The 13709-nt window shown below is 43.6% G+C and overlaps 1 protein-coding gene across 2 annotated transcripts in view; it reads right to left on the bottom strand.

Moving 5' to 3' along the window:
* Edil3 (EGF like repeats and discoidin domains 3) overlaps window positions 1-13709 on the bottom strand; it is a 413243-nt gene that overhangs the window by 285723 nt on the left and 113811 nt on the right. For both annotated transcript variants that reach the window (XM_004651638.2, XM_045133604.1), the window contains exon 2: window positions 208-336. In XM_004651638.2, the coding sequence (XP_004651695.1) occupies window positions 208-336 (129 nt within the window). The remainder of the gene's footprint in view (window positions 1-207; window positions 337-13709) is intronic.

The following is a 13709-nucleotide window of genomic DNA, read 5'->3' as shown; positions in this document are numbered from 1 at the left end:
TAATCTCTAAATAGAAAAAGACATGGTTTACTTAAGAATACCAGAAGCAACAATCTCCTTTAAATACTAACAGTAGATTTGACAATTGAAGGTATATTGATGAGTAAATGAAACCACAAACATGGTGGTCTTATTTAGAATCTCCAGAAAGCACCTTCATGATCAATCCATTGTGAGAATGAAGAAATAAGAAGAGTTTTCACTTACCAACCTCCACAACACTAGAGCAGTTGGGGTCAGTGAAACCATCTGGACAGTCGCAGGAAAACGAGTCGTCAGTCAGTCCTGAGAGACAGATGCCACCATTTTCACATGGATTGGGATCACAACTATCACCTGAGGAACAAAGAAACAGGTTCACTATGTTTTGTTGTTGTTGTTTGTTTGTTTGTTTTGTGTTTTTATTTTTGGTCTTGACATTGAAACATACTAGCTTGCTCCCCAAAACGCACTCCCAAATATCAGTCCTTGACTGTTTTCACTAGACACCTCAGTCGTTTTCCTGTCTGCATCCTATGTTGCTTTGTAACTTTCAATTTCCTTTCACTCAAGAAGGCTAGGGTTACCCTGGATCCTCAGAATGTGTTTTGTCCATGTCCTTTGCTCTGGACATAGGATGCTTACAGGCTTGAAGGAAGCAGAGGACTAAAGACTGGCAGACAAAGGTCTCTTCTTCTTTGCAGCTCCACTAGGGCCAAGCTGGCACCCTCCGGCCAGCATGAGGGGGTGAGGTGGGCATGGAAGCGAGAAAGAGACTGCAACACAAGAGTCAGCAGCGCCAGAGCAAAGATTCTCGGTCCGCAGCTTTCTCGTAGGTGCTTTTTGAGAGGCAGAATCTTGACAAGAAGTGTGAAAACGAGCAAAGGCACCAATGACGCAAAGACAAGCAATTGGCAAAGTTGTCACAGAGGTAACTTAGGAGATATTCAATGTATCTTATGCCATTTTGGATAGGAATAATAAGGTTTCCAAGGAGATTACCGAAGTGCTGTTTGGCTCTTAATACCTGTACATGAAGAGTTACTACATGAAAGAGACGTACTAGATAAAGAGCTGGTCAGTTAAAATGTAAAAAGAACGAAGGACCAGAGAGATGGCTTAGTAGTTAAGGCATTTATTTGCCTGCAAAGATAAAAGACCCAGATTCGACTCCCTAGGACCCACAGAAGCCAGACCCACAAGGTGACACATGCATCTGGAGTTCCTTTACAGCAGCTGAAGGCCCTGGTGTGCCCATTCTCTCTATCCAGCTGCCTCTCTCCTCTCTCTGTTTCTCCCAATAAAAAATAAAAAAATTAAAAAAATGTAAAATTAATGAAGAAAGAGGGAGCAGAATTGATGCCAGAAAATAAACTGCTGCTCAACTATACCCTTTCAAACTAACTAAGTGATCACACTTACAGTGTTCACCAGAAGACATGACCCCAACACAAGTAAAGGATTAGGCTATCAGCCTCGTTGTGAAAATATTTCAGAACTATTTTGGAGGGCATGAAATTCATTTAGATAAATAAAAATGCAAGAACAAAAATACCTTTCAGATTGTCCTTGCACAGCCTGACAACCCAAAAGCAGCTCCATTTAAATCTGGAAGGAAAGGTAGTCTTTAGGTTAGAACAAGGGAGTGGTTTATTATACAAGGGGAACCTTAGTCAGATTGACCAAATGTCAGAAAGTTTTGAAAGGCACCTTATAGGTGAACATGTTACCTTCTGAAGTAAGCAAATAAGAAATAAGGTATATAATTTAAATTAAAAAAAAAAAGCACTTGGTCTCCAACTTCATAATTCCCTATAAGTATAGTCCCTTACAAGTTCTTTCACACAATTTATTTCATCTTTCTCCAGATTAATCACATTAAAATGTTACAAAAATTTAAATGGAAGTCACATTTTGCCAATTATATAAATCAAGTCATTGGCCATATTATATGATATGGTAGAAATGATATGATATATGAAGGAAATTATATGATACATAAAAATAGTGCATAGCACCTGGAGATCTTTACAAAGAAATACATAAATGAATGAACAAATATGTTATGGTAATGTGAAATAATTTAGTATGGCTGAAAAATAATTTAGTATGAAGAGTTTCATTGGGAATGGACACACCTGCTCAGTGAAGATGGCTAAGTGAAAATTCATAGGATGAAAATGGAATGAAAGTGTGAAATATATTTGGAAATTTTGACAGAGTCAGATCTGCACGTTAAGACAATCTTAGCAATTTTATACAGCATACATTATGAACAGAAAATTACATGACTAATTATATATATATATATATACACACACACACACACACACACACACACACACACAATTTATTTATTTATTTGAGAGTAACAGACAGAGAGAAAGAGGTAGATAGAGAGAGAATGGATGCCCCAGGGCCTCCAGCCACTGCAAACGAACTCCAGACACGTGCGCCCCCTTGTGCATCTGGCTAACGTGGGTCCTGGGGAATTGAGCCTTGAACCAGGGTTCTTAGGCTTCACAAGCAAGTGCTTAACTACTAAGCCATTTCTCCAGCCCAAGATGCATATATTTTAAAATATTTATTTATTATCGAGGTGGAATATGTGTATGTGTGTGAGAGAAAGTGAGGGGGAGAGAGAAATAACGGGCTTGCCGGGGCCTCCTACAGCTGTACACAAACTTCAGGCACACAAAGCGGCATTCTCTCGAGTGTATGAGCCACGCAGGACTTGAGGGCAAAGAGCAGAAGACTGTCGCAGCGTGGCTTGTGAGGCTGGGGTACACGACGGTAGGGGTCAGTCTGAGTGCTGTAGATGTAGTGAAATTGGGAAATGCCAGTGTTTGTCAATCTCCAAGTCAAAGGAAGCAGGATGTGTGTGAAATGCTGGCAGTCAGTTCCCGGTAGGCTGACTCACAAGAGTATTAGGGACACTTGCCATGAATCCCCGGGGCTGGAAGACAGGGCAGGACGGATAGATGTTACTGAGGTAAGTAGGCATGAAAGAATTAGGGTTTGATGTCCAGTTCAATCGGCTGGATAGGATTGTGTTCACCACAGAATTCAGAAAGAAATTCGGTCAGCAGGGACCTTGGGACTGGCGTGGAGTTTTGTTGGACCCTATAGAGAGGCGTATTTATCGAGATAGGAGGAACTTGCGGACCTGATACAGACTAACATGGAAATCATGTCCTGAAAGTGGTAAAATGTTAAATGGGAGATGGAGAAAAGGGCAAAACACATAACATAGTGTGCCCTGGTTACTGGGGAAAAAAAATGTTCTAGTGACCTATTGGAAGACTTTGAAGCCTAAAGTAACAGAGAGTTAGAAGGCATAACAACAAACCAGCCCACATCCCTGGGGTTGGCACCTGTGCCCACAGAATAACTTGCGCATGTTTGTCTCCTACACAGAAATGCAGTGGTGGTCAAGAATTTTCGCCACGTCCGGGGCCGCTTAGCGCTAGGTCTGGGCACCGCACGGCAACAGCAGTCGGTTCAGACACAGGGAGGCCCCCACAGCAGCAGGCTGGAGAGCGGCTCGCTTCCTCTTGGCCTGGGCTGGGCAAGCGGGTTGGATGGGCCCCAGTGAATCTGTTTGGGGGGCCGGGGCATACAGACCCCATGCTGCACTGGACACTCTGCTTAAGAATCTCTTCAGCTGCTGACTCCTGAGACCACTTGTTCTTGCTCGGGCCTCAGAGATCCTACCAACCCTCTGTAAATGTGTTTCGTTGTATAAATGGGATAGTGGTAAGCTGAGTCTTAAAGCCAGTGATGTTTTCCACGATCTAAATTGTGTCATCAATGGGGGCTTCTATATGGACTCAATACTCCCAAGCAATGAAGACGAGGGAGGGTATATGTTCCACATTCCAGGAGAGAATCACAGCGTATTCAAAGGCAAAGGACCATATCTAATTCCAGGTGTGTTACATAGATCAGCATAGCTTTAGAGGCATGTAGGAATGTAGAGTGATGAAGTCAGATGTGATCATAGCACTAGATATTAAGATGCTACTGCTGAAGACACGATATATGTTGGTTCCAAGATATTAAAACATCAAGCTGGAGCTGAGATGTGAACCTCTTCCCTGCTTGCCAGCTGTCATAATGCTAGAAAGCGCTATGCAAAATGCTGTGGGAGAAAGCCATCAACAGTATTAATCAAAAGTGGACCCTCAAGCTACACTACTGGCCAGCTAGGCAAGATGCCCACTGGTATAACAGTGTCATGCCTGTTCTGAAGGGGACCAATTGCTTCGTAATTGGAATGGATGCTGGCTCTATGGGAGGAAATTCATGCATGGCAGTAAAAACCTAGTCCAAAGCCTAGGCTTGAAAAGACATAGGCCCTAGGGGGAAAGCTACTGCTACTTTTTGGCTAAATAGTTCTGGTGCACCTATCAAGTTCCTCCCTGTACTTATAGTTACATGCATAGATTAGTGCTGCTCTCACAGAAGCTTCTTTTTGAAGATGGCAGTGACTACTGTGGAGAATCCAACCCTGTTGAAGAAGTGCCGACACGTGACAATTGAGTGGTTAGCACCAAATGGGGCATCTCTAAACACCTGCCAATGCTCCGGGCACACTGTGGAGCAGGTGGTGGAAAGAATCCAAATGGGGCATCTCTAAACACATGCCAAGGCTCCAGGCACATTGTGGAACAGGTGGTGGAAAGAGTGCAGCAGCCAGAGGTTTGAGAAGTGAGCTGTAGAGTCTGTAAGCTGAGCACGAGGTGGCCATTGCATTCAGGACCTCACAGCAGCTGTTGCTACCTCACAGTACTGGGCCCATCAATGTGTGGCCGTGGATTAAAATAGAGAGAAAGAAGACATAAACAGAAGTAGGAACGGTTTGAATAAAGGAGTTCAGTGGAAGTGGATTGGGGGAGGATGAACAAGAGAGTTAAATGGGGTGGGATAAGGATCAAAAGGCTGTGTATTGTCATTGAAAAGTTTGTAAAAGTCATTATAAGCAATGCCAATATTTTGGCATTTACCTCTAACAACCATAGAAGAAAAACAAAGTAGTTTTGGACATCACAAACACCGTCACCACACTTATGCTTTGGAATGATTCACTGCCCTGCAAGGATCAGATGGAGGAGGAAAAGCTGAGAGCAAAAGAATATGACATTCGTCTGTAGAAATGGTAGTCCAGCAAAAATGAGGGGAATTTTCTTGATCCTGTTGATAGATGCTGTTGTGGTAGAATTAAAGTTAAAAGGTGAACTGATTTACTGAGCTATGGTAAGAGTTAGTTGCTGAGGAACTCAACTTATCTTTGTGAGCAGATGGTAAAACCCCAGAAAGACCTGTCCAGAAAGGGCCCAGAGGGACAATAAGAAGGAAAGACAGTTTAGGCTACAACAAGGTAAAATGGAGGTCGTTGTTGAGGTGGCCTGACCACAGAAATGGTTGATACATAAATGGTCACATGTCATTTGTTCACTTACCCCTCCCCTAAGCTATGAAAACTAGAAAATTAAAGTAAGATCTCAGCTTGGGGCCAGAGCTGCTTTGGAGAGCTATTTCAAGCTCTTTCGGTCCCCGGATAAATAAATTCCTCTACTTTCACTCATACTGGCGTTAGATTAGAATGATCTTCCCACAACAACTCTGGAAGCCCCAGCAAGAGTGTCCTTCACCACGACCCCCACTGGTCAGGAAAGGTTTCTGCTCCTGGACCTCGCAGTCTGCCAAAAGTCCCTTGAACTGGGAAGCACACCCCCAAGACATGAATTTGAGGTCTCCTTTCAGGTGGCCCTAGGAGGCTGTGGAACCCTGGTCTGGAGTTCCTGAGTGGAAGGAGGCAAGACTGAGCCAGATGTCTGAAGCAAGAAAGAACTCTCCAGAATAATTGCCAATTGAAAATTGGAAATTGAAATTTAAAACTGAGGTTTAAATTGAAATTTAAAACTGACTAGTCAGGTGTGAATTATACTTGAAGTGATTTGGAGGTCTGGAGGGGCCGGTGCTGGTTAGTCCCTGTCAGAGGAAGCCCAGGCCTGGACGCAGATCTAAGGTGATGGCCCTCTTTCTGTCAGGAGGACTGAAATTGCTCCCATCAGGACCATGGTTCAGCAAGGGACTAGATCAGAGTTATAAGTGGGATTAAATAGAAAAAAAAATGTTTATACTCATATACATAAATAAATAAAAGTGTGGGGGAATTGGCCATCTGGAGCCTATATGAAAAGTGCACTTGAGGGTTGGAGAGATGGCGTAGCAGTTTTGGCACCTGCCTGTGAAGCCTAAGGACCCAGGTTCTATTCTCCAGGTCCCACGTAAGCCAGATGCACATGAGGGTGCATGAGTGTGTGCCCCTTCTCACTCTCTCTATCTTTCTCTCTCTCCCTCTTTCTGTCTCTAATAACTAAATAAAAATAAATCTTTAAAAAAAGTGCAATTGATATGAGGGTGTGTGTGTGAGGATGGGTGTGGCTCACAACCGTAAGGCTGCGGGGTGATTTCTGTCGCGGGCAGCGCGTGTTCTGGGTGTTCTGGAAGGCTGTGTCTTCGCGTCTGCTGGGCAGCACCTCCACCGTGGGAAGTCCATTTCTGGGGAAGTGCTCCGCCCAGCCCAGTGTCCTAGACTGCATGATAAAAAATGCACCATGCTTCAAAAGGGAATATTCAGAAGATTACAATACTAAGACAGCTCGCCTCTGTAAATTAAGACAAGCCACCTTTCAAGGTCGAATGCCCCCCAGAGGGAACACTGAAAGTATCTAAGATTATAGGCAGGGAAAAAATGCAAGAAATCCAAGAAAGCGGAGCTTTCAAAAGTTATAAAATGGCAATATCAGGGAAGCTGCCCTGTAGCCCTGAGAGAAATCCAAAACTCTCCACTTGTTAAAAACAAACAAACAAACAAAAGCAGAAATGACAATAAAAACCAACAACTCAGCTAGACTCAACCCAGAAGCTTCAAGGCAAGAGATCACCTCCCCCGCCTCCTTGCCCCCAGGAATGAGGCCTGCCTGGCAGAAGTGAAGCCCGGCTAGATCAAGGGCACAGGGCAGGAAGTGGGTGGAGGTGGTGATGTCCAGGCTACTGGGGAATTCTGCCACTCCAGGGCCTGGCACTGAGGAAAGGCTTAAATGGTGAGAAAAGACACACCAAAGGTCTCCCGGCAAGGTTTTACAAAAGGCTCAGCACCTGCGAGTGGACAGCGCAGCCACGTGCCTCCCAGAGGAGGAGCGGAGACTGGCAGAGAAGGGCTGTGCTGCCCTGCTGAGCTCCCGGGGGCAAAAAGTGCATGGGCAGCAGGTGAATTCTGGGGCCAGGGTCAGAAAGCCGGGAGCCCCCTGCCCTGTCCTCACGTGGCTGGGGCGCGTCTCCCAGGCGAGGGCAGAACGGGGCTCAGCAGCAGCCACCTGCAACTGCAGCCTTGATCCGCGCGAGGACCAGCCCAGCCCCGGGCGAGGGGGGGTGACCCACGAGTGTCACTGGACAGGGAGTCAAGGCAGCCCCCACTTTTGGGTTTACGCCCCCCGCCCCCCAGGGAAGTCCCCGCTGGCTCCGCTTTCTTGGCTCCCTGCCTTGCAGAGCCGGGGTTGCTGCAGACACGGGAATCTCGGGGCCGGTGCCAGCAGGACGGTGCTGCGGACAGCTGGGCACTTCTTGTAAGACCCGTGGAAGTGTTTGCATTTACTTCACCTCCCTGTGCTTCCGTGGAACTGCTCGCGGACAACAGCCCCAAGGTTTGGGTTAGGATTCAAAAGCGCTCACTGTTAAATTTGTCAGAAACTTTCTAATAATGTCCTAATCTGCTTTCATATTTTAAAAATATGTGTTTCAGAAAGCTGATAAAAATGTTACAAATGATAACATATATATGCATATTCTAAGTATATAATGTAAGTCAAGTATGGGTAACTCTTGTATATAAGGTTATTTCAAAGAGACTTTTGGGGGCAATAGAAAATCACCTAAATCGACATATTAAAAGGTCTTATGATAAATAATAATAATATAAGTTTTGCTGGTAATTATAATGAGATAAACTAGATAAAAAGATAAACTAAAAAGTTAAAGGTTAGATGTTAAAGATTTCATTAAAAAGATAGTTATAAAATGGGTACGCAGGTTATAAGGTAAAAGTATGTAAATACAGGTATTAATAAATTTAAACATCAGCCTTAAAGACATAGATAATTAACCAACTTTTAAAGTGCTTGATCAGATTACAGACTACTTCAGATTAAGATGACTATTAGCCAAGAGTTTATATCAGACTAAGAAAGGATGGCCCTAGCTGATAGCAGGATGCTATGATATTCAGGTTGTAAATTTAAAGCATTAGTTTGCTGATGTTAAGCTGGTCATAATAATACTTATAAGGTTATATAAGACTGGCATTAAAGTGCTTAACCAAGTTAGTATGTTCCTCTATTTGTCAACTTTTTAGTATTTAATTCTCTTATAAGTTTAGTATATTTAAAACAAACAAACAAACACTGTAACCTTAAGAGGATTCCTGTCTTGTTCATGCCTGTTTTACTGGCTGGTTATCACTAAGATTAGTTTATAAGGACAATTGATAGGCGTGTGTGTGAGGGTGGATGTGGCTCACAGCCCTAAGGCTGCACAGTGATTTCTGCCAGAGCAGCGCATGCTCAGGGCAGCTTGGTCTCCGCGTCTTCCGCAGCACCTACACAGTGGGGCATTCAGAATTAGCTGCTGAGGAGCTAAACTTATGTTTGTCAGCAGATGAAAGAAACGCAAAGCGAGAGCTGTCCAGAAAGAGCCCAGAGGGGCATTAAGAAGGAACGACAGTTTAGGCTTAAACAAAGTAAAATGGAGTTCATTGTTACAGTGGCCTAACTAAAAAATTACGTACAAATCAGCACACCTCATTTGTTCACTTACCCCTCCCCTTGGCTATGAAAACTAGAAAATGAAAATAAAATCTCAGCTTGGGGTCAGAGTTTCTTTGGAGAGCTACCTCAAGCTCTTTTGTCCCCCAGATAAATAAACTCACCTACTTTCACTCATACTGGTGTTGAAATGATATTTCTAGAGAATTCTTCAACACCAAGGACAGGGGAAACAATGAAGGCAGCAATTAATCCCAGACCCAGTTCATAAATGCCAGGTAAGGAAGTGAATGAGGGTCTGGAGAGGTGGCTCAATGGTTAAGAAGCTAGCCTACAAAGCCTAAGGACCCAAGTTCAACTCCCCAGTATCCACATATAGCCAGATGCTCAAAGTGCTTCTTGTATCTGCAATTTGGTTGTGGTGCTTGGAGGCCCTGGTATGCCCATGCTCTTTGTCTCTCTTCTAATTTTCTCTGCTTATAAATTAATGAATAAATATTATAAAATAAAAACAAATGTATGCAAGTTCTCCATATCACTGCTCACCTCCTAAGCAATCAACCAATGAATAAAATTTTAATTATTGAGATGTTATAGGAAAAAATGATTCACAGCTTAAATGCAAGGTGCTGGATCAAATGTGAGGATAGGTGTGAAGCTTTTGTAAACCAACAACAATGTCATGTAGCAGTGCCAAAGCCTCCATGGAGATGAACGTTCGCCCAGAACAGTTTTCCATTGTCAGTCACACTCCCATGCATGGTCAACAGAGCCTCAAAGAGGACGCATTTCCTGGGAAGGCTCACTGTTGCCGTGATGTCCACAGAGATAAGACTTGCTGAAGAAAGTTATTTGGATTTATTGAGACAGAGGCAGGGTCCGAGCGGTGTTCTGGAGGCATTCTAGCACATACTCATTCAAAATCAAGACCCTCGCCCCCCCCATGCATCCTCGCTCGGCCGCAGCGCGCGTGTGGATGCCGGGTGCAGGCCCGCCGGGAGCGCCCGCTGTTCTCCTCCTTTGCATGATTCTGTCATTCTGTGCATTGGACGACTTTAGTGACCTTTCTTGGTATGTTTGACGTGCTTTCTATGATAATTTTAAATGCACTAGGCTTCAGACCGCTAGTGAGGGCCTGTCGTAAAAGGTTTCCTGAGGTCCAGGTGGAACAGATCTGTTCACTTCCTGTCACATGTGACCGGTGCCCGCTGTGACTTTCCTGACCCTCCCCGCCTGGACTTGCACTTTCTGTGCCCCTTGATTGCTCATGTCCACTCATTTCTAATAGACAAAACCTGCGAACATTTTTTTGATTGTTTAAAGATAGAACTGTGTACATTTATTAGAAAAAAAATAATGGAATAACAATTAGCTAAGTATCATAATGATTAGTCCATACATTTTCATCCATTCTCTTTTTTTTTTAAAGATACCATCTTTTTATTTATTTATTTATTTATTTATTTATTTATTTATTTATTTATTTGAGAGCGACAGACACAGAGAGAAAGACAGATAGAGGGAGAGAGAGAGAATGGGCGTGCCAGGGCTTCCAGCCTCTGCAAACGAACTCCAGACGCGTGCGCCCCCTTGTTCATCTGGCTAACGTGGGACCTGGGGAACCGAGCCTCAAACCGGGGTCCTTAGGCTTCACAGGCAAGCGCTTAACCGCTAAGCCATCTCTCCAGCCCTCATCCATTCTCTTAATGCGTTTCCTCAATACAAACAATTTTATTTACTTATTTATTTATTTTGGTTTTTCGATGTAAGGTCTCACTCTGGTCCATACTGACCTGGAATTCACTATGTAGTCTCAGGGTGGCCTTGAACTCATGGCCAACTTCCTACCTCTGCCTCCAGAGTGCTGGGATTAAAGGCATGCGCCACCACACCTGGCAAATTTGTGTTTTAATTCTTGTGTTTATTTGCATTTTTAAAACAAATTCTTCCTTTGTAGCTCAGGCTATCCTATTCACTGTGTAGACAAGGCTGGCTTTGAACTCATGGTGTTCCACATGCCTGTGCCTCCCAAGTTCTGGGACAATAGGTGTGAACTATCAGATCTTGAGATTACACTTTTGTGATTCTGGGGCCTGGACTCTCACCCACCTACTTAAATAGACAACTGAACTACCACTGAGCTACACTTCCATTTCCAACTCCAAGATTACAAGGCATTGTTCAATTTAGCTAACATATTGTTAACTAATATTTACACAGTCTTTTTGAAAATGGCAAACTATTTGATCAAATGCATAATTCATTAAAACCGCATTGCGATCATGTAGACGTGGGGGTTGAAGGACAACAAGCAGGCTGTTGATTTCTGGGCTTCCTGCATATATGACAGCCAGAGGATTCATTTCTATTAGTAAATATAATGAATTTGGTTTTTTAAAGAAAATTGTGTTTGAGAAGTCTGCAGAACAACCCAAATAAAAATGTCTAATAGTAAAACAGATATGGAAATGGAGTTTTTCTTCAGCATGAATTGTTGAATGCCAGTGAGTCATTTATGTAAGGGAAAGAAGGGGAGAGGCTATCAAGACATATTCCAGGAAAAGTAGAAAGATTATTTCAAATAAATTCAGGAAAGGAAGGTTCAGTTTTTACAAGTGAGGTCCGGCATGTCAAATGTACCTGACGTTAATAAAGTTTTCCCACATATAATGCTGTAAGGAGGATAATGCCAGGAGAAAGCAAAATCTTGTTTTTACACAAAGCAAGAATATAGAGAACTGATGTCCAACAAATAGTGTGAGTTAGGATGATTTTATACATCTGTGGCAGTGGCCATCAATCTATTCAGGAGTTGTATTAAAGCTTATAACTTGGTACCACTCTGGGTGGATCCTAGGATCTGGCCCTAAGGTATAGGGACAGACCCAGGATTTTAATTTAAAGATAGCAAAGTACTTGAAATATGCCATGATGGGGTTTGTCCCTGGAGTGTGCTTTCTTATGGTTTGGTGGAGGTATTTTTCTCTACATGGGCCTGTGAAAATAGGCCAGCTTCTTTTGCCATTATGGAACTTCCCCTCTATCTGTAAACTTAAATAAATTCCCTTCTTCCCATAACCATGTCTGGTCTGGAGGTTCATCCAGCAACGTGTGGCTGACTGTGACAGACTTGGCACTGAGGAGTGGGTACTTGATGAAATGTACCTCATCATGTGGATGTTAGTCTTTTGGAACTTTTGTTTTGGAGGAATGGACATGGATTTGGTATTTGCAACTAAAGATGACTTCTAGAGTGGTAAGCTAAGGTTTATGAGCTATTCTGAGAGTTTGAAAATGCTAAGTAGAGAGAGAGTTATATTTTGAATCTTGGCTTATGAACTTTCTAAGGGGAAGGAAATACTGAAGAGGACTTTTGGGGAACTAGACTATGGCATAAGGGCTGGCTGTGTGCTGTTGGCCAGGCACAGGTAGTTTGATCAAGGTTAAATTTGTAATCTACTAATGTGCTTATCTAATGATATGGAAAAACATAAGCAAGTTAAATTTACTGGTACAGAGATTGCTTTAGGGTATTGAAGCTGCTACTGTCAAACACATTAGCAGTCTTAAGGACAATGGCCCAATTGCTTTACATTAAAACTAGGGAGTGTCTGGAGAGATGGCTTAGTGGTTAAGGCATTTGCCTGCAAAGCCAAAGGACCTCTGTTCAATTCCCCAGAATCAATATAAGCCAGATGCACAAGGGGGACACATGAATCTGGAGTTCGTTTGCAGTGGCTGGAGGCCCTGGCATACCCAATATCTTTCTCCCTCTCTCTGCCCCCCCCCCCCAAGGAACAAACACCGTAATGGCAGAAGTTAAGCACTTTGCTTGTCTTTATAGTGGAGTTCTGAGTTCACCCTGACACCTTAGGGTTGGACTCTAGGATCTACCCACAGTGATGCCAAGTTTAATAAAATTCCTGAATCAACTGAGGGACATCTATTCCAACTAACATATCCCATCTCTGGCTCCCAGTATATTCACAGCCATCTAACATGGTAAAATGTGTTCAGTCCAACAGCAAAGGGCACCGTGATCCGTTCCCTTTCGCTGCCCCCACTTCCCTGGTTTGGGTAAATGACATGGCTAATGTCATGAAAGCTGATCTATCTTAACCTGCAATTTTCACATACAACTCTGACCATGGTGGATGGTACAGATGTGGGCTGATACCTGAAGAGAAAATCAACCTTCCCTATCAGGAATTTCATATCCAATTAAGATAACTGTGATTCTCTGTAATCTGAGATACCCTATGGAAGGATTCACTCAGAGAAGAATTCATGGTTAAACTGCAATAAGCCCTTGAACTTCAAATGTATGTTTTCTTACGCGCCTCTTCTGTTCGTTTCCTAGTATCTATGATGATAGAGTCTTAAAACGTCAATAGCAATTGGCACAAGAAAGCAGGCTCCATGCAAGAAAAGAGCAGTGTAACGTCGCACCATTCTTTATCCGGCCGGAGCGGGCCCTGCAGGACGCCTCTGCTTGTCGCAATCCGGAGCGTTACTCCTTGACGCTTCCTGGCTCATGGCCTCGCCTGCTGCAGAGCAGGACAGATGTGTTTAATTTTCCCCTAACTGTGCTTTACGGCTCCGTCTGCAGTTCACGGCCGGCTCAGGCTCGGGAAGCTGATGCTGCTTTGCCTTTTGGCAATAGGATAAACAATCATTTTCCCAGGGCCAGAAATCATTGCCGGCTGAATTTAACTCACTGCTTGTCTGCTTTTCCCATGCCCTCGCCAGGAGTCTGAATGGACTGGAAGGACCTGCTTCAGGGTTGGGATTCAGAGTTAGGTACATTCTAACCGCTGACCCCTAGCTGCTGCCAGGGATCTCATTGTCAAGGTGATTCATGGGCCATCTTACTTCCTCTCATTACCCATTTGTAATTCAGAA

Source organism: Jaculus jaculus, chromosome 14, assembly GCF_020740685.1.
Source record: "Jaculus jaculus isolate mJacJac1 chromosome 14, mJacJac1.mat.Y.cur, whole genome shotgun sequence".
Lineage (NCBI taxonomy): Eukaryota > Metazoa > Chordata > Mammalia > Rodentia > Dipodidae > Jaculus > Jaculus jaculus.
The sequence above is the reverse complement of the archived record's forward strand: the minus strand, read 5'-3'. Positions and strand labels throughout refer to the sequence as shown.